The sequence below is a fragment of the Barbus barbus genome (assembly GCF_936440315.1).
Source record: "Barbus barbus genome assembly, chromosome: 42".
Taxonomy (NCBI): Eukaryota; Metazoa; Chordata; class Actinopteri; order Cypriniformes; family Cyprinidae; genus Barbus; species Barbus barbus.
The window spans coordinates 26,207,944-26,233,617 of NC_136720.1; the positions used below are offsets into that span (position 1 = coordinate 26,207,944).

Here is a 25,674-nt window from a genome sequence, read left to right on the forward strand (position 1 = left end):
CGAGCAGGACAGATACTATAGGCTACTTTAACTTTTCCATTTTTTAAATACTTTTTTTTTTTTATTATTATTGATCTTAGGAAATATTCTAATATTTTGAGATACTGGATTTTTGACTTTCATTAGCTGTTAAGGTCTAATCATCAAAATTAAAACAAAAAACTTCTGAAATGTTTTACTTTACATGTAACGAATCTAGAATGTATGGAAGTATCACTTTTTTTTAAATGGGTTACAAATGTTTTTTTTTCACGATATTCAAATTTTTTTAGATGCACTTGTCTTTGATTTTTGTATTTTTTCCAGATATCTGGGGACTTATGGTGACAATTCTGTCTCCTCACTGTAGTGATGTAAACACACACACACAACCCTCCTCCTGTTGTTTTAACAGAACTGTGATCACTAATTAACCAGTGACTGAACACACACACACACACACGGTTGTGAGCGGAGGCTGCGGTGAATAAGGAGACACATTTGATCATTTACAGCTCATAAGAGACAATGTACTGTACTGTACTGAGTGTGAAATGAGCTGTTACTCTGAAGATGTGATCCACTTCTCACTACATATGTGTATGTGTGTGTGTGTGTGAGAGAGAGAGAGAGCGAGAAAGAGAGAGAGAGAGAGAGAAAACACTGTACACTGCAGTTCAAAAGATTGGGATCAGTGTGATTTTTTATGTTTTTTTAAAAAAAGTCTCTTCTGCTTATGGAGGCTGCATTTATTTGATCAAAAACTTTAATTTTGTGAAAATTTTTCAATTTAAAATGACAGTTTTCTATTTTAATATACTTACAATAATTTACTCTTGTGATGCAAAGCTGAATTTTCAGCATCATTACTCCAGTGTTCAGTGTCACATGATCCCTCAGAAATCATTCTAATATGATCATTTATTATCAATGTTGAAAACTGTTGTGCTGCCGAATATATATATATATATATATATATATATATATATATATATATATTTTTTTTTTTGGAACCCGTGTTATCTTTTTTGGAAGGGGGGGGGGGGGGGGGGTTCCTTTAATTAAAGAAAAAAGAACAACATTTATTTGAATTAAGAATCATTTGTAAGAATATACACTACTGTTCAAAGGTTTGGGTCAGTAATCTTTTCTTTCTTTTTTTAAAGAGATTAATATGCATTTATTCAGAAAGGCTGTGTTAAAAAGTGATAGTAAAGACTTTAATTCTTAGAAAAGATTTCTACTTTGAATAAATGCTAAAAACTTTTTATTCATCAAAGAATCCTGAAAAAAGTATCACAGGTTCCAAAAAAATATATTTAAGCAGCACAACGGTTTCCAACACAAAAAATAATAATAAATCGACATATTAGAATGATTTATGAAGGATCATATGACCTTGAACACTGGAGTAATGGGTGAGGAAAATTCAGCTTTGCATCACAGAAATAAATTATATTTTAAAAGTATATTAAAATAGAAAACTTATTTTAAATTGTAATAATATTTCACAATTTGACTGTATTTCCAAAATTTTTGATCAAATAAATGCAGCCTTGATGAAACAGAAGAAATTTCTTTAAAAAACATTAAAAATCCCAAAATTTTGAATTGCAATGTGACATGAGGGTGTGTGTGTGTGTGTGTGTGTGTGTGTGTGTGTGTGTGTGAGTGAGTGAGTGAGTGAGTGAGTGAGTGAGTGAGTGAGTGTGAGCGAGTGTGTGTGTGTGTGAGTGAGTGAGTGTGAGTGTGAGTGTGAGTGTGAGAGTGTGTGAGTGTGTGAGTGAGTGTGAGCGAGAGTGTGTGTAGGTGTGTGTGTGTGTGTGAGTGTGAGAGAGAGAGTGTGTGTGTGTGTGTGTGTATGTATGTATGTGTGTCAGTGTGTGTGAGCGAGAGTGTGTGTAGGTGTGTGTGTGTGTGTGTGTGAGAGTGTGTGAGAGAGAGAGAGTGTGTGTGTGTGTGTATGTGTGTCAGTGTGTGTGAGCGAGAGTGTGTGTGAGAGTGTGTGTAGGTGTGTGTGTGTGTGTGTGTGTGTGTGTGTGTGAGTGAGTGAGTGAGTGAGTGAGTGAGTGAGTGAGTGTGAGCGAGAGTGTGTGTGTGAGTGAGTGAGTGTGAGCGAGTGTGTGTGTAGGTGTGTGTGTGTAGGTGTGTGTGTGATAGTAAAGACAGAAAAGAACACAGAGTAACAGCACTCACTCCTGACCAACATCAGAAGGTCGTTTCACCCTGAACACACGGCTGAGATGTGCTCACATGACGAACTCTAAACATCTCGTTTGCTTTGCTGTCGCTCTGATAGATAGAGAGCGATGTGATCAGTTAATGAGCTAACACCATCAATCTCATTATCTCATTAGGAAACCTGCTTGTCAAACACGGGCTGCGCTGATATGATTCAGCATTTGTATCTCGGATACTTTTGCTCTGTTTGTCGCTCGCATGCAGGAAGTAAAAGAAACAGAAGTCATTGTGATCTGAGGTCGTCACAGGAGCAGCTGTGCTATGAATAGAGGACAATAAAGGACGTTATGACTTTGTAGATAAGGCAGGAGGAAACTCGCTCAATGGAGGCATGTTCGGCTCGTTTGTGATGATCAGAAACAGTCAACAACCAGACAACATTAACATCACACAGAAATCAGAAGAGTTTCGCTCTTATACAGGAGAGTGTCAAAACAACCACCTGGAACTCCAGGTAAAATCATACGAGTGTGTGAAAACTATGAGTTAATGACAGTAAACTGAAGGTGATGACGCATACTACAGTTTCTAAGGTCAGCACATGACTTAAGGGCCATTCGCACAAAATGTGTCTGCATTTAAAAACGCGAGACGCTGAGCTCAGGAATGTTTTTTAAAAAAGCACAGCAGAGAATGCCTCCACTGCCATTTTAGATCTCAGTGGCACATGTGACTATGCCAAACACGGAGTAGTGAATAATCTGAGTGATACCAAACCCATGGGCTCTGTTTCAGTCAGCCGAGATTCTCTCGCAGAGACAAAACGGCATAATCACTTCACAACAAGCTGCCAAATAAACGATACACTTACTGAACTCAGCTGACGTCATCATGGCACACAAACACAAACAAACGCTGAGAACATCCAGAAATACTCCCGCAGAATCACAGGCCTCGGGCCAGCGGAGGTTTCACATGGTCCCAGATGAGGAACAGCTAGACGCAGCTGGTGTTTTTAACCGCTCGCGGTCAGAAGTGTCTTCAGTGCTGCTGGAGCAAAAGTCTTTACATAACACTGCATATTCAGTGTTGGGGGTAACGCATTACAAGTAACGAGTTATGTAATCAGATTACTTTTTCAAGCAACATTACTTTTAAATTTACTTACTTTTTTAAATAAGTAATGCCAGTTACTTTGTTTTCCCATGTATTGACTGACAGCTCGTGTTGCCATGTTGAGAGAAATCAGGAGTAAGTGCAGAAGCATTGTGTGTGAACATGATCTTACTGTAGTTCTAGACTAAATGTAGATTCAGTGTTCCTTAAAATGAATGAAAACAATGAAATGCAAACTCAGAATATGATGCAAACCTCCAATAATTATGTTAAACAACACAAATATCCTTTATGTATTTAATCCCATTTTATTAGCCAGTGTTCAATGATCCAATTTAGCCAAGCCGATAAGAAAAAATGACTTTAGATAACCATAGCATTTGTGTTTATTTATTTTTTCATTGCTGAAGAGTGTTGAACTTTCTTCTTCTGTGTCCTATTCTTCATGCACAGCTGAAATGTTTGCTTGAGCCGTGCCCTCATTTACTTCAGCCTATTCATTTCAGTTTTGGTGTAAAATGGCTTTTACATGTGCCAAAAATATAACTTTTTATATTAAAAACAAACATGCAAGCCAACTCAGACTTGCCCCAACTCAACTTTCCCCAACACTTAAGATATTAGTGAAGAGCATCCTGTTAGAAAGCTCACGTTCAGGTTAAAGCTCCTCAGTGAAAAATCATCATAATACAATAACCAGCAGCTCAAAGCTCATGATCCAGCGAACCCCGGTGTGAACCCTTAAAATAAGACAGGACCGTAAGGTGTCTCAGCAGCTGAAGATAACACCACGGCTCAATGAAATTAATGGAAACATTAGCGGTTATGTAACAGAGCTCCATATTTAACCCGTAGCACTGGGACCTGCCCCGCTCATAACACCAATTACTGAAACTCACTGGAGAGCGACTCCGTCTTACAGAGCGTCCCTATTAAGGGCCGTTAACCATTTACTTCCCTGCACAGAACCTCCTCAGATTTGAGCTTCTCAGAATTAAAGTCAAGGTTCAGGAAGTGCTAAATCATCGACAGCAGTGATGCATTAATGCAGTCTTATCTCTGCAATACTTGTAATTAGAGCATATTTCATTTGATAATGCTCATAATCAGATTAGTTACTTTTTATGGATTATGTGATTACATATTTTTCACACAGTGGCATTTAATTATTCATCATCTACTGATTCCCCTAAATTCTTAATTTTTTCTTATTTAAATGTTAGACTATGTATGCAACAAATAATTATGTAAGTTACTAAACACTGGTGATGTATAGTTGTCATCACCCTGGACCACAAAACCAGTCTAAAGTCACTGGAGTATATTTAGCAATTTTTCTTTTATGCCAAAATCATTAGGATATTAAGTAAAGATCATGTTCCATGAAGATATTTAGTAAATTTCCTACTGTAAATATATCAAAACTTAATTTTTGATTAGTAATATGCATGGCTAAGAACAACTTTAAAGGAGATTTTCTCAATATATTTTTTTTTTTGCACCAGATTCCAGATTTTCAAATAATTGTATCTCAGCCAAATATTGTCCTATCATACCAGGTTAAGCTTTATTTATTCAGCTTTCAGATGATGTATAAATCTCAATTTCGAAAATTAACCCTTACGACTGGTTTTGTGCTCCAGGGTCACAAATATTTGAAACCTGGAAGACTTTGGGTATATAATGTCATTGCAGTATTCATTTTTATTAATATTTGTTGATGTAATGCAGGGATTCCCAAATGTTTTTGTCAGCCAAACCCCTTACAATAAAATATTTAGCTTCAAATAATTAATATTTCAATAATTTTTTGTATGTTTACAGTTCTCTGATGTCAGTTAATGGTCACTGGCATGCAGCTAAACAAATATTCTTATGATTTAATTAATTATTAGCATTCTGTCAACTCAATAACCCAATGCCATTCTTATATCAAGCCCAGTTTGTGAAACCGTGGTGTAATGTAATGTTTAATGCATTTTATGATGTTGGAAAATAATTTCTGTGTCTTTGCTTTTTTACATTATATTTACATTTAATCGTTCAGTTGACGCTTTTATTCAAAACGACATAAATATGACCTTTTATATCAGTATGGTGCATTTAGTGTAGTATTCATAACAGACTACAATTTGTAAGTAATCTGCCAGCACTGTGTATTAATAAGATCTGAATGAAGTGGTGATATAAACAACTGCAGTGAAGTCTGATCTCAAAACTAATATAAACATGAATGAAGTGATGCATGTAATAATACAATCTGATGCACAGCACGGATATTAATGTAACGACAGTGAAGTCTGATTACAGTAGTGATTAGTGGTGTGAGAGATATTGACAAAAAATAATACCTCTATTTTCTGGGATTTTATTGATAACAATAATTAGACGATATTTTGTGTGTTATTGTGATTGCTGTGGACAGCTGACTCCTAAAGTGTTTGATATTCTTCATATTCTGTGTGGTGGTCAGTTCACACTGATAGAAATTAATCCTTTCCAACAAGTTTAAACTGATTTTTACATATTATGGCCATTTTTACCTTTATAAAGCCATTTTTTCTAAAAGTGTCCATTATCTTTTCAGTCAAATTGTTACATTTAATCATTGAATTAGAATAATAAGACATTTAGGCTGACATGAATGCATTTAACCTGCAATTACAAATGCATAAATAATGTTTTGATATATTAAACATAAAACATTGATATTGATATATATATTACTGATATTTGAAATTATTTAAAACATGAATAAAGGCTGGGCGATTATAATATATGTTTATGGTGAAACATTTTTGTTGGTGAAATAGAGCAAAAACAGCTAATATGGTGTCTAAAACGTAAATCTCTTAACTTATTGTTTATTGAACTATTGTAAAAAATCAATATCACATTTGTAATTATGGAAATATTTGGAAAAATAAAACCCGTGAAATGTATTAACTATATGAAGTGGTATAAATATATACACTTTCTGCCCCCATATCTTGAACTTGTGCTCATTCTAAATGTATTTTAATAAACTGTAGCTTGTTATTTGTGCTCTGTAGGGTGTTTTAATGGTTTTTGCCAAATACTCGATCATGTCAAATCACACATAAGTGTTAAAACTACAATTACCGCACACCCCTAAACAACTGCAGTGATGTAATAATAACATCTGATCTCAGTGTGATATATTGGTGAAGTCGGTGATAATAGCACAAATATTACCGCATTAATTGAGAAGCGTGCACAGGCGCGTGCACGTGACGGGCTCTGCCATGGCAACCGGGACAGTATTTACCGCGCGCTGCCGTTAAACCGTGATCAACACAGAAAATAAACACAATAATACACACTACAACACAGATATGGGCGCGAACGCGCTTTTGGTTGTGTTTAAAGAGAGTGATTTACAAACACCGCCTGTGTGTGTGTGTGTGTGTGTGTGTGTGTGTGTGTGTGTGTGTGTGGTGTGTAAACGCACACTCACCTGTTTCTGTGTTTCTCCCCGCTTTTACCGCATGGCAGAAGCACTAACACGCACGGCTCGGCAGGTGACGGTGACTGTCAATGAGTTTCTCGGTTAAATGCCAAAATGAAGAGCCGCTTGTGTGAGTTTGACTCGCGCTCCGCCTCACCGACCCCCGCGCGCGACCCGACAGCGCCTCCACGCGCGCGCGCGCATCATCACACCTGAGCGCGCAGGTGAACGTGCCATTCAAATTAATGACAGCTGTGTCTATCTATCTATCTATATGACCCATACAATGTATTGTTGGCTATTGCTACAAATATACCTGTGTTACTGATGACTGCTTTTGTGCTCCAGGGTCAAATATTAATAATAATGATGCTTCAAATATCCAGTGTTGGGAAGTAACTAGTTACATGTAGCCTAACTAAATTACGTAAATTAATTACAAAATAAATGTAACTGTAATCAGTTAGGCCTATAGTACTGAGAAAAAATGTGTCATTAAAATCACAGGTACTTATAAAAATGTTAACGATTACAAAGGGGGATACATCTGAATATTTTCACACACACAGACATAAATTGCATTGACTGATTTAAAATATGAGACACCAGGAGTTTAGAACACAGGATAATTTCCTATTTGGGTTTGTGCTTTAGTTTTTAAGATTAACTCTTTGTTTCCAAGCTATATTGTTAGATTCCAGTGTTTCCTGTCATATGCAAAGATTTGATTTCAAAATCAGTATCATAGCTATTTCTTGTTATGATTTCAAATCTGTATTTAACCTCAGAATGATCTCAAAGTAAGTCTGATTTTGCATGTGCTTTAAGATTAAATTGTTGTAATCTTTCAAGTGATGAAGGATTTGGCAAGTGTCCGTAATCAGTTACTGTAAGGTTAACCCTGCCTGCTTTACATGTTTGAAAATTAAAATTTAGACAAGTAATCAAATGTAATAATCAGTTACATTACTTTAATACAATAATTGACATATTATGTTTTAGATAGGGTATCTGTAACCTATTTCCAAACCTTCCCAACTCTGCAAATTAACAATAAATAAACACACCATTCTCAACATCCACATCACCAGCTGGAAATATGAAACCATATTCATTTCAAACACTGTCTGATGATGAAGGCGGTTTATTAGTTCAAACAAAGCAGAACAAAAGATCTATTGGGATGTGTTTGACTCTGGGTGTGACGGTGAACTAGTCCTGCTTTAATCTCAATGAAAACACTTCTTCTCTGACTATTTTGTTCTGTGCTAATATTTATTGGAAAATGGTGAGCTCTGCCTTAATGTAAATCATTAATAAACAAAAGATCAGCTCAATTCAAAGCAAAAGGGCAGCATTTCTGGTACATCGTGTCGTGTGTATATATGTGTGTGTGTAACTGTTTTAGGGAGCAAATGTCCCCACAAAGACAGTAATTTTGGCTTTGGGGACATTGTTGGTTCCCATAAGGAAAAAAGCTCATAAATCAAGAATTTTGAGAATCTAAAATAGGAGAAAGTTTCCTGTGATGGATAGAAAATACAGTTTTTACAGTAGAGAAACCATTAAATCTATGGAATGAACCCATAAAACATGCAAACCAGTGTGAGTGTGTGTGTGTGTGTGTGTGCACCTGGTATTCATCACGTCCTGGGGACCAAATGTCCCCACAAGGATAGTAATACCAGTAAATCTTAATCTTGTGGGGACATTTTTTGGTCCCCATGAGGAAACAAGCTTATAAATCATACAGCATAAAGTTTTTTGAAAATCTAAAAATGCAGCATGTTTCCTGTGAGGGCTAAGTTTAGGTGTAGGGTTGGTGTAGGGCAATAGCAGATTGTACAGTATAAAAACCATTACGCCTATGGAGAGTCCCCATAAAACATGGAAACCCAACATGTGTGTCTGTGTGTGTGTGTGTGTGTCTGTCTGTCTGTGTGTGTGTGTGTGTGTGTGTGTGTGTGTGTGTGTGTGTGTGTGTGTGTGTGTGTGTGTGTGTGTGTGTGTAAATAACACTCCTCTTTTTACACACCTTCTCTTATTTACATTTTGCTTAATCTAAGTTTTATTTTCCCAGTGTGGACATATCAGAAGCTATAGTCCTTTAGGAAAATTAGCCATGGTTTTACTACAAATAAAACCAAAAAAACATGGTTAGGCTATTATAGTTAACCACAAACTAACAACGGTTTTGCTACATTAACCATGATGTTTGCAATAAAACTGTGGTTATACAAATGGTAGTCAATATGACAAAAAAAACCTAACATTTAATATAGGCTAATTAAACCATGGTTAATTTGTCATGAAAATTGAAAAATAATATAGCAGTATAATATAACAGTATTAAAAAGTAAGCATGTTGCAGTAAAACTAAAACAATGTAAAACACAATAATAACCGTGTAATAGTAATATTCACTGTAACTATGTATTGTGTTGCTTTAGTAAAATCGTTGGTTGTAGTTCTTTCTTTGATGCTTTTACTATCATGTTGGGTAGTTAGCACTTTTTTTATGTATAACAAAATTAGCAGAGGATGGTTTCGATCCATCGACCTCTGGGTTATGGGCCCAGCACGCTTCCGCTGCGCCACTCTGCTTGCGCAATACGAGCGAGAATTTCTCTGTTCATCAACACAACACGCCTCTAATACATAAACACGCTTACTGTCAGGTTACTATTAGAATTATGACATTACTTATAATGGTGACTCATATGACATTTGCATTATGTATTTATATATATATACACATCTTTACATATTCATAGGAGTTCGCTTTGCTTCTTCTATCGCTACATCTTAAAAATATATATTAAAAAAAAATGAAAAAAAAATAACCCATACACAGTGGTGACTAATAACTAAGTAATTAGTTACTGAAATTTAATTACTTTCTCCTTGAAAAAGTAAAGTAAGGGATCGCCCTTATTTTTTTCTGTACAGTTACTTCTTATCTTGTCGAGGCTGATATAGGATTTATAAAGTAATTAGTAATAAGTAATTAAAAATACTTTTTGGAGAGAGTAATTTGTTACACTGTTGAAGATGTAATACATTTTTTTAGCCTACACTGTTCATTCGGTAGTTTTTATGCTCCTCTACTATGATATTTACGGCTGTGTTCGCAATGGAACACTAGCGTACTACTTAGTGTACATACTTTAATTAAAATATTACGTGAAGCTGTACACGAAACGATAGACAATGCTGAGCTGTGGGATATTACCGTAACATTTTATTTCCTGCGCACTAGAAGAAAGCTACTGCAGAAGTAGTATGAGTAGTATGCGTAGTACGGTAGTGTGGTATTGCGAACACAGCCTGCGTCCCTCATGTGATGAAAACACGGAAAACGGAAGAGACTTTCCTGCTCTCGAGGTGAGAAAATAAACATCAAATACATCGTATAATCCTCATACACCGCTCATGTCACCTAATTCGTCTTCCTGATCTAATATCGCTGTGTTTACGTGATTAATCTTATGCTCGACGTACCAATGCAATGTTTTGATGAAGTGTATTTATTTATTTATCGCATAGAAAAAACAAGGCGCGCGCTCAGTGCTGGATATTCGTCTTTTTCTTCATTCATATCTCAAGATCGCGACAATTAAACCGCTTTATTCCGACAGAATTTTAACATACTTTCAGTTTCACGCGGTTCGGTGTCATAAACACCCGCACAAATACTCTGAACCCCACGATTCGTTCTCGCTTCTGCTTTTATGTGTCTTTTAACTGATTTTATTCTAGTTTCATGCAAAAAGGCTGAAAGGATCACGCGCTGATGCGGGAATTTCCCGCAGATCTGTGACGTAACGAAACAATCCCGCAGCTGATTGCGCAATATCCTCATTACACGCACATTATCATCATATTGACTGCGATTATACTTAATGTAGTGTACACTGTCGGGAAACCGAAAGCTGAGAGCAGCTGGGCTGCCATAGTATCAGATGTTATCTGAAAATATACTATAGTGTGTATAACTCATGGTTATATGATCAGTGTTGGGGAACGTTACTTTTAAAAGTAATGCATTACAATATTGTGTTACTCCCTAAAAAAGTAACGAAATACGTTACGTTTTATAGAAAGTAATGCGTCACGTTACTTTCGCGTTACTTTTAAAATATGATCAGGGCTTGATTGTTTGTTTTTAATACAATAAATTCTAATCATAGCAAATTTAAAAGCCCTTTTTTTTTTTTTAAGTAACTCAGATATTGTCTTGTAAATTAAAAAGTAATGCGTTACTTTACTAGTTACTTGAAAAAAGTCATATTATTACGTAACTTGCGTTACTTGTAATGCATTACTCCCAACACGGGTTATATGTGACCCTGGACCACAAAAGTAGACAATTTTATGAAATTGAGATGTATGCATGATCTGAATAATGTATGGTTAGCAATGCATATTACTAATCAAAAAAATAAGTTTTATATATTTACGGTAGGAAATGCACAAAATATCTTCATGGAACATGATCTTTATATCCTAATGATTTTTGGCCTTAAAGAAAAATTGATAATTTTGACCCAAACAATGCTATTGCTTCAAATATACCCCAGCGACTTAAGGTTCTTCTAATGTTCATTATCATGGATTGCTCGTGTTGATGCTGTTATTTGTGTATTTGATTTGTGTTTTCAGAATATGCATTGAATCAAGCTGATCCTCATGAATATGTAATGTATGCTAATGTGTTTCCAGGTGAATCTAAAGAGTCATCATGCAGAGTACGGCGAATTACCTGTGGATGATGTCTGACCTGCTGGGTCAGGGAGCCACAGCCAACGTTTACCGCGGTAGACACAAGGTATCACTGTGTTTATGTTGATACTTCATTTGCTTTGTCCTACAGTCTGGATCTCACACACATGCTAGATTTTGATTCAGTGAATCTTTTGAATGATTCGTTTACATTGTTGACTTATTCTGAGTGATGGCTGTGTGTCTGTAGAAAACCGGTGATCTCTATGCGGTCAAAGTGTTCAATAACCTGAGCTTCCTGCGTCCGCTGGACGTCCAGATGAGGGAGTTTGAGGTGCTGAAAAAACTCAACCACAAAAACATCGTGAAGCTCTTCGCCGTTGAGGAGGAGGTGAGACCGACGCGGTCTTAAAACGATCTTATTTTAGCAACTGCTATGTCAAATGTAGCTTATATTAAGGAATAGTTTCTCCAAAAATGGAAATGTTCTCAATCTCAGGCCAATCGAGATGTAGATGAGTTTGTTTCTTTGTCAGATTCGGAGAAATGTAGCATTGCATCGGTGTCTCTGCAGTGAATGGGTGCCGTCAGAATAAAAACATTATAATAATCCACAGCACTCCAGTCCATCAGTTAACATCTGGAGAAGACAAAAGCTGAAACTAATCCATCATTAAAATACAAGTCCATAATAACGCTTCCTTCAGTGAAAAAGTGCATCTCCTGTTGTTTCTCAAAATCAAAATCCAGCCATATATTTGTTTAGAGCTGCTTTGGCATCTGTGCAGATTTCTCTCCTGATTCAGACCAGAACACTGTTTCACTGGAGGAAGCGTTATTATGGATTAAAAGCGTCTTAATGCTGGATTAGGTTCAGTTTTTGTCTTCTCCAGATGTTAACTGATGGACTGGAATGGTGTGAATTATTATGATGTTTTTATCAGATCTCATTCTGACGGCACCCATTCACTGCAGTGCTACGTTTCTCCAAACCTGATGAAGAGAGAAACTTGGGTGAACTGTTTCTTTAAAAAAACCTTTCAGCTCATATAAGAATAATATCAGTTTAGTTTCATGATGGTTTTGATTTTCTGCTTCTCTGTCAAACTCTTCCCTGTTTTACTTTCACAAGTAACACCTGTAATACCTGTTTGCTCCAAACTAGGAACATCACAGGTCACTGTTTTGTGTTCTTGTCGTTCAGAAATATGATGATCATTTGTTGAATGTTTGTGTTGTGTGTCAGTCGAACACGCGTCATAAGGTGTTGGTGATGGAGTACTGTCCGTGCGGAAGTCTCTATACGGTTCTCGAGGAACCGACGAACGCTTACGGGCTCCCGGAGGACGAGTTCCTCATCGTTCTGCAGGATGTTGGTAAGTTCAGTGCAAAAACGTTCTTTAGATTGTTAAAATGTTCTTCAGACTAAGGGGTCGTTCACACAGAAAGCGTTTTTCTATTCCAGTGCGCTACTTTTCCATTGTTTTTCTATGTAAACGCGCTAGACAGATGTGTATGAGCGTTGTGCTCGCATCTCACGTCTTTTGCAGAGCTGTGTCAAGTTAAAAGAATTTCAACTTTTACACTCATGCCGCGCATCGATGTCATTTCCAGAGTAGTGGACCAATCAGAAGAGCCTGGAGGCGGGGCAAGTGTTGTGAGGTTTTGTTTACAGTAGCAAGTTGGCATGGCAGCTGTTTTATTTGCACTAATGTGCTACTTTTCCATTGTTTTTCTATGTAAATGCTGTAGATGGAAGTGTATGACTATGGTTTATTTGATGGCAACATGGCTAGAGGAGGCGGGCTGTGCCACGCTTTTTTAAAAACCATTCTCGTGTTTTTAGACGCAAATACGCATTCTGTGTGAACGTTTCTTTGGTGAAATTCCCTTTTCATAGTTTTGCGAGTTTCTCAGTGCTGATGTTTGTAACAGTGGCAGGAATGAATCATCTGAGAGAGTACGGGATCGTCCATCGAGACATCAAGCCTGGGAACATCATGCGTGTGATCGGAGAAGACGGACGATCCGTCTATAAACTGACCGACTTCGGAGCCGCACGTGAGCTGGAAGACGACGAGCAGTTCGTGTCGCTTTACGGCACAGAGGAGTATCTGGTGAGCTGAGGATGATGGGAAACGTGACGCCCGTGTTTCGCGATCCTCGCTGATCTCTCTGTGTGTTTATACAGCATCCTGACATGTACGAGCGAGCCGTGCTGAGGAAAGACCACCAGAAGAAATATGGAGCCACGGTGGATCTGTGGAGCATCGGAGTCACGTTTTATCACGCCGCCACCGGCAGCCTGCCGTTCAGACCTTACGAAGGGCCCCGCAGAAACAAAGAAGTCATGTGAGTGCCATCAAGCACACGTCAGATTCACATGTTTGACTTAGGGCTGGGCGATATAACGGTAAAAGCATATATTTTCATTTATATTTTGTCTTAAATCTCATTTTGTTAAACGATGAGAAAATCATATCGTGAATTGTATCGCATCGTGAGTTGAGTGAATCCAATCCATATTGTCTAGATGCTGATTGTTGTTGATCTGGCAGGTATAAGATCATCACAGAGAAGCCGCCTGGCGTGGTCTCAGGCCATCAGAAGTTTGAGAACGGGAAGATCGAGTGGAGCTCAGAGATGCCGATCTCCTGCAGCCTCTCCAAGTGAGTCTGCGTCTCCAGACCGTCTGAGGTCTTTAGAGAAGTGTGTCTGATGTGTGTTTGTGTGTCTCAGGGGTCTTCAGAGTCTCCTCACTCCAGTGCTGGCCAACATCCTCGAAGCAGACCAGGAGAAATGCTGGGGCTTCGACCAGTTCTTCGCCGAGACCAGCGATATCTTACACCGCATCGTGGTCTATGTGTTCAGCCTGCAGCAGGCCACGCTTCACCACATCTACATACACACATACAACACGTGAGCACGCGTGCAACACACAACACTTGATCACACACTGCAATGATGCTCTTTGTTTTCATTTTTTAAAAATGTAACACATTTATAAGACTATATTTTGTGATTTAATTACAGAAAAACTAGTTAATTTGCTGCATGTTCGACATGTTGACAAACCCATTTCCACCATTGAAATAAACAAATAAAAGTAACTTTTTATATCATAATTCTGACTTTTCTTCTCAGAATTAGGAGTTTAGTGCAATTGCAAGTTAACATCACATTTATGAAAGAAATCAGAAATGTGAGATAAAAAGTCGCAATTACCTTTTGAAAATATTTATTCCATTGCAAAAACAAAAAGAATAGCGAGATACTCATAATTCAGAGGAAGTCACAATTGCAAGATAGAAAGTCAGATCGAGTTTACATCTTGCAATTTAGTTTTAAATCTCAGAATTCTTTGCAGTGTGCAATAAGCTATTTTCTGTGAACATTTGAGTCATCATAACGTGTTATTACAGTCACAGTGCATTATTTTCTCTCCGTCCAGGGCAAATCTCTTTCAGGAGCTGCTCTTCAGACGGACCAACATAACACCGTCCCATCAGGACTTTCTGTACGAGGGCCAACGCCTCGTCCTCGACCCCAACCGGCAGGCTCAGATCTTCCCCAAGACCTCCAGAGAGAATCCCATCATGCTGCTGAGCAGAGACCCCGTCAACACCGTCGGCCTGCTGTTTGAGGACCGTGAGTCTGACCACGCCCCCAGTCACTAATAACTAATAACTAGGGATGCAACAATATCAAAATCTCACTATACGATATTATTGCGATATGAAGTCCACGATATGATCTTTATTGCGATATTTAAAAATAAATTAAGAAAAAATTATTTTTAAAGTTTAATTATTCTATCTAGTGCACTTTGAGAGTTCAAAATGAAGAGCTCCAACCCATGCTCTTAACTAAGAAAAGTCAGTGAATTGTAGCTGAACTTTAAAGAGGACTCAACCCTCTTTTTATTTGTGATATATCGTCTCAGTTTAAATTACATTCACGCTGGTGTTTTAGGAAGACAAGCAAATTATAATATAATAATAATAATAGTAATAACAAAGACAGTAGTAGCTATATATTGTAAAACAATTGCACTGTAAAATAAATTAAAATGAATAGGGAAAATTACAATAGAAGTAGGGAAATTACAATACTTCTTTCCTAATTTCTACACTTGAAAGCGATATTTTGAATTTGGAGTGCTTTTAAACCGCTGGCTGTCTGCCTTTAAGCTTTTATTTAGACGGAAACGGCAGTAGAGCTTTTATTTTGAAGGATAACTCCAGCTTCAGTGAAAACAGGCTTACAAAAACACATCTAGTGAAATGCTGTAGTCATCTGCCTTGAAAATAAAGCCTAGCTGGTGGCCGTTTCGTTCCTAAACACGCGCTAAACTCACAGCATGTGAAATAAACGAGTTGACTGCATTGATTCAGTGTGAACGGAGCCGACACCGGATCACCAGCTGATCGCATGAACAATGTGTGCGCTTCGCTTTGAAAACAGACTTGAAGAAGGGATTAAGCCATATTGTGCTTTCAGTTTTAGTTCTTTTGACAGATACTGTACCAAAGCATAATGGCCCAAAACAAATATATTTTAAAAACTACACTTTTTGCCCAGAAGACCTATCGTTTCATATCGTCATGTGACCACGATAATATCGAGACAGTTTTGCTATCGCGATATCATTACATCGTTTGCTAATAACGACGGCCTGTGTTCTTCTTCCTTTTTTTGGCACGTTGCATTCTTTGCGTATATCGCCACCTACTTTTGCTGTTGTGCAGTCATGATTTATTTCTAATCAGTTTTTCCTTGCTTGTGCTCTTAACTCTCACACATATCCATAGGAAGAGTTCATTTGCAAAAACAGATAACTCCGTTTTTAACAACTTTCAGAAATCATGTGTTTTCATTGTGCATTCCGATTAATCTCAATCAAACTGCAGTTGGGTTATTTTGATTAAGTAAAAAAAAAACAATACAGCTTACTAACAATAAAACACAATAAAAACATGATAACATAATAAAAAACATGCATATACATACATATACATATACATATACATAGGGCAGTCGTGGCCTAATGGATAGAGAGTAGGACTTGTAACCTGAAGGTGTTCACTACTGAGTGTGCACTTGAATGGCTTAAATGCAGAGCACTAATTCCGAGTATGGGTCACCATCCTTGGCCACACACCACTTCCCTTTCCCTTTATAATAATATAAATAATAATACACACATATATACACAAACACATACATACATATTCATACTAATATATAATTATTTGATGCTCCATCCCATTCCATAGCATTCTTACTCTATATTGAAATCCTTTCTATGGCCTGTGTTTGCAGCCAGCCCACCTAAAGTGCAGCCGCGCTACGATCTGGATCTGGACGCCAGCTACGCCAAGGTAAGAAACGACTTTCTGTCCGTTTAGTGAAATCAGAAGCACAGTGCTGAGTCTCTTAAAGGTGCCATAGAATGGAAAACTGTCTTTATCTTGGCATAGTTGAATAATAAGAGTTCTGTTCATGGAAAAGACATGCAGTGAGCCTCAAACACCATTGTTTCCTCCTTCTTATGTAAAAAAAAGACCACTGAAAAACAGGCGTATCAGAACATAACACCGACTGTTACGTTACAGTCGGGATCACTAATAGCTACGCCCCCAACATTTGCATAAACCCGCCCATGTTCTAGGCCAGCCGCCAGTCGAACCATCAGACGATCTGCAGGTATTGTGAAGAAACAAGCGAGGACAACAGTGAAAATGGCAGATCACGGAAATAAATGTTATGTTCCAGGCTGTGCAGGGGATGTGAAGTGCAGGGATGGGTTGGTGTCTGTATTCAGAAAGGCACGGAAAGCAAATAACGCTTTCTACTAAAATAACGCGAGCCACTAAAGGGACATGGTTAGCTGCTAGCGGTAGCCTGTTACATTACAGTACATAAGATTTCACTTTCCACTTAAACAGAGTAAAGAGAGATGACTGAGGATGATGACGAATGATTTACAGATCCTGAGCACCACTCACAAGCATCTGATCTTGTAAAATATGTGGTACTGCCGTAGATATCAGAGAACAATTAAAAATATGTATCAATGCTTTCTATGGCACCTTTAATCTGAGTTTGGTCAGAAATATAGTTTATTTTAATCACTGCTGGTTGTGTTTCTGCCAAGACGTTCGCTGGTGATGTTGGATATCTGTGGAAGACGTCCGATTCTTTGCTTCTGTACCAGGAGCTGGTGAGGAAAGGCGTCCGAGGCCTGATGTGAGTTCATGAATCAAACGAATCAAAGCGACTCGCGCTGATGAAGCGAACTGAATTGATTCACTACTGTCTTCTGTACAGCTGCTTTACAGATTTTTTGCAGCCTTATCACTGTTATTTTCGGTCTGTAAGCGCTATATGAACTCTGTTTTTCAGCGAGCTGATCAGAGACGAGTACAGTGAGACGGCACACAAGAAGACGGAGGTGACTCACATGTGTAACTACTGCAGCCAGACGCTGGAGCGAACCGAGCAGCTGTGAGTGACGCGTGATTCAGACGGAGCTCTGAGCGAGATCTCGCCAGATCGTCATCGTCCCTGTGTGTGTGTGTGTGTTTCAGGTGTGAGGTTCTGATGCAGGGAAACCTCCTGTCGGCGGAGTACGATGAGATCCGGGACACGAGGAAGAAGGTGATGCGGGTGAGATGCTGATGATTCTCAATGTCTCGTGAAAGTCTGGGCCTGGTTGCATGACAGCCCTTAAGCTAAGAAATCCCTTAGTTGTAAGGTTAAGGGAACCCTTAATGAAACTTGGGTTGGAAGAAAAAAAACCTAAGCGTCAACTTAAGGGGCCTTAAAGGGATAGTTCACCCAAAAATGTAAATGTGATGTTTATCTGCTTACCCGCAGGGCATCTAAGATGTAGGTGACTTTGTTTCTTCAGTTGAACACAAACAAAGATTTTTAACTCAAACCGTTGCAGTCTGTCAGTCATATAATGGCAGTCAATGGGACTCACGGCTTTGAGAGAAAAAAAACATACACAGACAAAACCAAATTAAACCCTGCGGCTCGTGACGATACATTGAGGTCTAAAGACACGAAACAATCGGTCTGTGCAAGAAACTCTGGTCCAACTGTCCTGAGCGCCACCAATAACATGATATTTAGCCCCTGGAATGTGAATTTTATCAGGGAACTCCCCTTGAAATGCATTTGAGCTAGTTTTGAGTAGCAGTTGGGTGGGTTTTGTTGTGAAAACCTGGCAACCCTGAGCTGCCATTAAGTATTTCCCTTAATTATTTAAGTGTTGCTACAAAGTAACCATTTCACCCTAATACATTTAAGGGATCAAAAGAGCTCCCTTAAGTCATCTTAAACACATTGGCTGATTTTAGGTTAATTGAAGAGGAGGAAGAATCAAGGCTCGTTTTAATAATCAAAATAGGCACGGTTATAATGATCATTAAATATCCGTAAATATATCAAAACTTCATTTTTGATTAGTAATATGCATTTCAAAGAACTTCATTTGGACAACTTTAAAGGTGATTTTCTCAATGTTTAGATTTTTTTTGCACCCTCAGATTCCAGATTTTCAGATAGTTGTATCTCAAGGATACCATTAAGGCAAAATACTTCAGGACTTTCATGCATCCGTGATCTCTTCGTGAAAGCGTGTTCATCACGTGTGCTCTGTGTGCAGCTCTCCAGCTCTCTGGGCTCCATGGAGCAAACGCTACAGGACATCAGCAGCATGTTCCTGCCGGGAGGAAGTCTGAGCGATACGTGGACGCAGCAAGTGGGAACGCACCCGGAGGACAGGAAGTGAGTGTCACTGCTTCAGTGTTCATTACACTGGAGAACCAATCGTCTCATTTCCTCAAAACAAACAGGGCAAAGCGCTGTTCATAACAATGCAAAAAATCAGGTTCTTCCTCATTGCATTTGTCTTGTTTTCCAGTACAAAATGAAAATAACGAATAATCCCTAGCAGACTCGTTTATCCGAAGCGACTTAGAAAAAAAAAACATTTCCATTACTTGAAACAAACTAAACGTTAGCTGAAGGAAATCAGGATAAATTTACTGGAGAAGCAAAATTACTATAGATTTTAAGTTTTGTTTTCTGAATAATATATCAAAATTAAGCTTAAAACAAGAACAAATATCTACCAGTGGGGTAAAAATGAATTTTGGTAAATCTGTAAAACTCAATATTTTAATTAGTGCTGTCAAACGATTAATCGCATCCAAAATAAACGTTTTTATTTGCATAATATATGTGTGTGCTGTGTATATTTATTATGCATATATAAATACAACACATGCATGTATATATTTATGAAAAACTGTTTATATTTGAAATATATTTATATATAATATAAGTTATATGAATATAAATATATGTAATTATTTCGCAATATATACTGTATGTACACAACACACACACATTTATTATGTAAACAACTTTTATTTTGGATGCGATTAATCACGAATTAATCATTTGACAAGTCTAATCCAGTAAATGTATCTTGATTTAAGATTGTTTAGATATTTTACTGGAGAACAAGACAAAAAAAAAAAGTTATTTTAGTATCATTGAGATATTATTATAGTTTTTGTTAATATTTTGTTGTGTGTTTTTATTAGTTTTTGTTGTTTTGAGCTTTGTTTATTTTAAACTACATGAAAATGATAAAAGTTGAAATGTAATTTAATTTTATTTCAGCTAACGTTGATTTTGTTTCAAGGAATGAAAATATATTTTTTTATGGTTTCAGGTTTAGTTTGTGTTGACTCTAATAGCCCTGAGAAAAACACAGAAGAAGAAGATAATGTTCTGCAGTGAACACATTTTAAGTGTGTTTCTGTGTCTCTCGTCTAGTGTGGAGAAGATCAAGGTTCTGCTGGACGCCATCAGCAGCATCTACCAGCAGTTCAAGAAGGACAAGGCCGAGAGACGTGAGTCTGACAGCTCCTGAGATCTCATTAGCGCTCGTTTGCTTTTTATGTTTTTGACGTGTCTTATCTCCTCAGGTTTGCCTTATAATGAAGAACAAATCCACAAGTTTGACAAGTGAGTATCGTGTGTGTTCGCTGTAGCTGAAGAACTGAACGCATGTGACGCAGAGTCATGATGACACGAATCGCTCTGCTTTCTGCAGGCAAAAGCTGGTTCTTCACGCCACCAAAGCGCGGGCGCTCTTCACAGACGAGTGCGCCATGAAATATCGCCTCTTCATCTCCAAGAGCGAGGAGTGGATGAAGTAAGAGGCTCTCGTTCAGCAGTCACCTGTGATCCAAACAGTCCAGCTAGAAATGATTATAACAGTTATAAATGTTATTATTAGTGCTGCCAAACGATTAATCACATCCAAAATAATTGTATTTTCTGAATAATATATCAAAATTAAGCTTAAAACAAGAACAAATATCTGCCAGTGGAGTAAAAATTAATTTGGATAAATCTGTCAGAAAACTCTTAATATTGTATCTCAGACAAATTTGTGTCTCAGACTTAATATTTATACAAAAGTATAAAAGAAACGCGCAGAGCTGCTGTGTTTACAGCGGCAACACAGGAAGTTCTGTACCGCTGTTCCATAAGCGCCACCTGCTGTCAGAGAGGGAAAATGCATCTGATTCAGCCCGGCTGCGGTTTCCGTTTCACATAGCATCATTTCACAAAGCTAAAGTCACACCATTCTGGTTTTGCTTCAGATTTTCTAAAATAAATCAAACATTGCACGTGTTTTTTTTTTTTTTTATTGATTCATGATTAAAATGCAGTGGTTGCCTTGCCACTAATTTCAAATGAAATGAAATCAATGAAAAATCAAGGTGCAACAAAACATATGCAAATGTTATTTTATAAGTAATTATTCAATTTCTGTACCTGAACACCTACAAACATAAAAACTTAAGCAAAATTTAATTTCTATCTTTGTGCTATATATTTAATTTAACTGGCTGTTACTTATCTTTAATAATGTTTGAACTTTATATTAGTTAGGCTAGTGTTTTTTTTGTCATTTTATTCCCTTCCCGCTCGTCAGCTGGCAATCACTAATGCAGTCACCAGGCTGTACCGGTTAACTAAGGCAAATATGCCATATGACCTCTTCAATAAAAAGTATAAAAAATATCAAAGAGCATTTAAGGGTAAAAAGCTAAAAAAGTGCTCCGCACAACATCGGCCTGTTTTTCCGTTCATTATAGGTCATGGAAATTCAGCTTTGTAGTCGGTGAAAGTCAGGGAATGTGACATTTAGCTTAGAGCGGGAACCCTGGATAACGCACGTTTATTTATATCGCACATCTCGTACACAATGGTAATTAAAAGTGCTTTACATAAAAATAATCACAACAATAAAACAAAGAATTTAAAAATAGAAAATGATTATATATAAAAGTGCAATCAGTTCGGACGCAGCACAGTGCTCATTCAATAAATGTATAGTTGTGGTGTGAACTCACTGTTCTTATAGAATTTGAACGATTATTAAAACTTTAACATTTAGTCACATTTAGTGTGAACGGGCCTTTACGGTGATTTTACCACAGGTAAGTAACCGCAGTCAGTGTCAACAGCTCTTCTGCTGTGTTGCCATGGAAACTGTGTCCGAGATGTTCTGGAGATCCGGCAGACACATGCAGTGACTGATGCATTAACGTCTCCTTACAGGAAGTTCCATCACGTGCGGAAGCACCTCCTGTCTCTGACTGGTCAGTTCAGCAGCATGGAACAGGAAGTGACCCTCTTCATGCAGCGCGTGTATAAAGTGAGTAAACAGGAAGTGCTGTGCGTTTAGCTGCACTGTAACCACACCCAGATGATGCTAATGGCTCTCATGTGTGCAGCTGCTGGAGCTGTTACCGCAGAAGATGGTGCCCATGACGTCCGGAGGAATCAAACCGCAGGCGTACCTCAGTCCCAACACACTGGTGGAGATGACGCTGGGGTGAGAGATGAGCACATGTCCGCTGACGCTGATTCACTCAGTCCAAGTAACAAATTTCAGTTCCCAAGAATGTTCCCCATTGGTTAGCCAGGAAAGTTTTCTTAACGTAAACAGAACGTTCCAGAATGCTCTCTTCAATTAGACTCTCATATAAATATATTAATCATAAGTAATTATTCAATAAATGAATGTTAGTCAGTAAGTAAAACACAATCATTAATTTGTCACTTCCGTGGAAGACAGGAGAAAACGAAGGGCTGGAGAAGCATGTGCAATCAGAGGAGCGCAGTAAAGAAACTGTTTATAATATGCTTTTCAGAGTATGCTTAACCTTGGCTTAATTTCATTTATAAAATTGGAATTATATTATCATTATAATGTGATTTGACTACTTGATTAAAAGCTTATTTCAGACACGAAATTCTGCTAAAATAGTTTGTTTATGATTAAAAAATACAGATTTTAGCATTAGAATAATCAGAAACATCTGCCAATTTTTTATTAGATTATATGGTTATGACAACTAAACATAACCTACAGGGAACGTTCTGGGAAGGTTCCTTTTGGGTAATTAATAAAAGAACCTATAGGGAATATTGCTAGAACGTTCTTATTTGGTTCCCAAATAAATAACCAAATGGGAACGTTTGGGGAATGTTGTGTGTTTGTTGGGATAACAGTAGATCAACCTGCCAAGAGCTAGTTTTAGGGCTGTCGATTTATTTCCTTAATTTGGTGTGATTAATTAAATGAAAGAATGATGATTTGTGCATTTAGCACAGCCTCCCTGCTGAGACCTGTCCATCATCTGACAGTGATGCAACTGCTGTTGAACACGATGCAGGACGACTGACTGTGTGATTAGAATGCAGTTATATGAGCCTAAAATTCATGATATTCTTATATTTATATGATATGATATAGTGCTGTTTTTCCCCAACATCTGCACCATTGCAAATGTGATTTGGTACAACACTTCAATAAATAAGAATTATTATTGTGTTACATTTTAGATGTATTTTTTCCGTAAGCCATGAACCAAATTAACCATCTACGAGGAGAATTCCAACATTAAACTAATTTATTTGAAGCAAAAAAAGCATTTGAAAATCAGACAAAGGGACAAGACTGTGTATATAACAATATAAGTTTATTGTAAAATATGCATATTTAAATATTAAAGTGTTTTGAGAGTTTGCGCGATTTGTTCGTTGTGACTTTCACCAAAGATCCCGCTGTTGAACATGATTATTTAAAACATACGTTTAAATAATGCAAACTGATGGCTATGACAAAAGCATAAATCATTGATTAACAACCTAAGAGCTCACAGTAGGTCTGTCCTTTAATCTTTTATAAGTTATCATTTAAATCAATATCATCAAAATCAAATCAATTTACAAATCAAATGGAGTTTTTTTGCTGAATGAATCTGCGGTTTTTAATGAATCGAGTGAGCCAGTGATTCAGTGACTCATTCATAAAGATTCGTTTCTGAATGAATCAGCCGTTTGAACGAATCAGTTGAATGAATGACTCACTCATTAAGACTTGTCAATCTAAATATTTCTTTCTAAAGCTACTTTTTTAAGTTGATTGATGTGTAATCAATCCACAATTAATTGGATTAATTAACCATCATGTAATTAACTAGATTTAATATTTTAATCAGTTATTTTATTTTAGAAATTATCGTAGAGTTGTAAACATGCCGATGATAATCAGGTGTGTGTAATCTACAGGTGCAGAATGGGTTATCCAGTGAAAATTCATCCTAAACACATAATTCTGCTTAACAGGATGAAGAAGCTGAAGGAGGAGATGGAAGGAGTCGTGAAGGAGCTGGCGGAGAACAACCTGTTCCTGGAGAGGTCAGCTTTTACATTTACTCGGATTTCTATAGCGCTTTATACAATACAGACATATAACAGTGTGAATGTTACAAAATTCATCAAATTTTCAGCTCTAAAGGACAATAGAGTCATTATTCAGATCAATTCAGTTCAAAAACAGTAATAATTTGGGGTGTTGCAAAATACAGTGATTGTAATATTTAAAAATGAAATATCATTATTGTGTTAATTAGGGGTGTCACAATATATCGCAATTACGATGATGATGAATCATAAAATGAAAAGTACATCGTGCATAATTTTTTTCATTCATACTCGCCGCTGGAGGGCGCCCTCACACAGAAACTCCCCAAGAGAGACTCACAGGAGTAATAAAACAAATGATGTTCCAGGAAATCCAGGGCATCTGTTATCGCTGCAGCTGATAGAAATGTTTGGCTGATGAAACGTGAAGAGAGTTAACACACTATTGCGACAGTATATGGTTTATTTGTGTTCTTCAAGCCATTAATGATGTAAACCCATCAGCGATGTAACTGTAATTACGCTGGCGCTTGTGTTTCAGGTTCGGGACGCTGACGGTGGACGGTGGCATCAGGGCGGTGGATCGAATGTGACGCGCTCGTCTCTCTCGGATCATCAGCACAAATGACGCACTCTGTTAGTTGTACATATGAATAGAATGTAAATAATACACATCTTAAACTTTACTTTATGCCATTATTTTAATCTTGCATTAATTCTCTGAATGTCAACATCAAACTATAGTTGCTCTTAACTCCGAATAAGAGATTAGATTTCTGTTCTCGCCATAAAAATGAAGTATATTCATCATTATGATCCGTATTGGTGAACGTTACAGAAGGATTCACTAAAGCAGAAGTGTTTTCCTTAAGTGTAAAAGAAAGCACTTGAACTAGACTTAAATGTGGTTTCATGTGTGTAAGCTGCGTTAAAAAGCATCGTCCTCCTCTCTGCATCTCTGATGATACAGTTATCAGTCGCCATGACAACAGACACAAAAGCACAATCTCTGCTCAGCTGCTGTTGCCATGGCAACACTCAGACAACAGCTTCAGTGTTACAAGCATCCACTAGCAGACGTGATGCTCTTTTACATTCATATTCACTGATGCCAGAATGATAGTACACACCATAGCTCTCAACGGCTCTGAACTAAACATAATATGCAGAAATGTTAGTGTAGACGATAGAATTTCACTTGCTCAATATTAACACAATCAATTGTTCCCACGAGAAAACATGCTAAATAATGTACAAATGAATATTGTACTGATGAAACTGTGAGGAATGATAGAATCTCTTGCTATAGCAATCGATCACAAAGAGCTGAATGAGAGAAAACTTAAAGGAAGACAAGTAACTTGGACTTAATAATTATTATATTATTATTATTATAT

General features: G+C 37.4%; 2 protein-coding genes across 4 annotated transcripts in view; one reads left to right on the forward strand and one right to left on the reverse strand.

Annotated features, from left to right (window-relative positions):
• The window catches only part of LOC306861318 (epidermal growth factor receptor kinase substrate 8-like), a 50,108-nt gene extending 43,169 nt beyond the window's left edge, over window positions 1–6,939 (reverse strand). The window contains exon 1 of the mRNA XM_079403520.1: window positions 6,755–6,939. The gene's annotated coding sequence lies outside the window, so the exon portion shown is untranslated. The remainder of the gene's footprint in view (window positions 1–6,754) is intronic.
• Window positions 6,940–10,074: 3,135 nt separating this feature from the next.
• LOC306861391 (serine/threonine-protein kinase TBK1-like) lies at window positions 10,075–25,597 on the forward strand. Of its 3 annotated transcripts, none has more exons than XM_079403616.1 (21): window positions 10,075–10,129; window positions 11,468–11,573; window positions 11,718–11,858; window positions 12,714–12,843; window positions 13,403–13,584; window positions 13,659–13,819; window positions 14,026–14,136; window positions 14,207–14,386; window positions 14,919–15,115; window positions 16,790–16,848; window positions 17,625–17,716; window positions 17,873–17,974; window positions 18,058–18,136; window positions 19,143–19,264; window positions 20,324–20,400; window positions 20,476–20,515; window positions 20,604–20,705; window positions 22,124–22,220; window positions 22,300–22,400; window positions 24,200–24,271; window positions 24,819–25,597. In XM_079403616.1, exons 2-21 carry the CDS (start codon window positions 11,487–11,489, stop codon window positions 24,868–24,870), a joined length of 2,184 nt encoding a protein of 727 aa, XP_079259742.1. In that variant the 5' UTR covers window positions 10,075–10,129; window positions 11,468–11,486; the 3' UTR covers window positions 24,871–25,597. The 3 variants fall into 3 exon arrangements, with proteins under 3 accessions (XP_079259742.1, XP_079259744.1, XP_079259743.1); XM_079403618.1 differs by having other exon boundaries at window positions 10,077–10,129; window positions 20,494–20,515; window positions 24,819–25,011; XM_079403617.1 differs by having other exon boundaries at window positions 10,077–10,129; window positions 18,058–18,127; window positions 24,819–25,011.
• The last annotated feature ends 77 nt before the right edge of the window (window positions 25,598–25,674 follow it).

Excerpts from the sequence above, each read along its gene's own strand:
- LOC306861391 (XM_079403616.1), top strand. The coding sequence starts at position 11,487 with ATGCAGAGTACGGCGAATTACCTGTGGATGATGTCTGACCTGCTGGGT. Across the intron at positions 13,820-14,025 it reads CGCAGAAACAAAGAAGTCAT|GTATAAGATCATCACAGAGA; the intron begins GTGAGTGCCATC and ends TTGATCTGGCAG. Across the intron at positions 20,516-20,603 it reads CAAATCCACAAGTTTGACAA|GCAAAAGCTGGTTCTTCACG; the intron begins GTGAGTATCGTG and ends TGCTTTCTGCAG.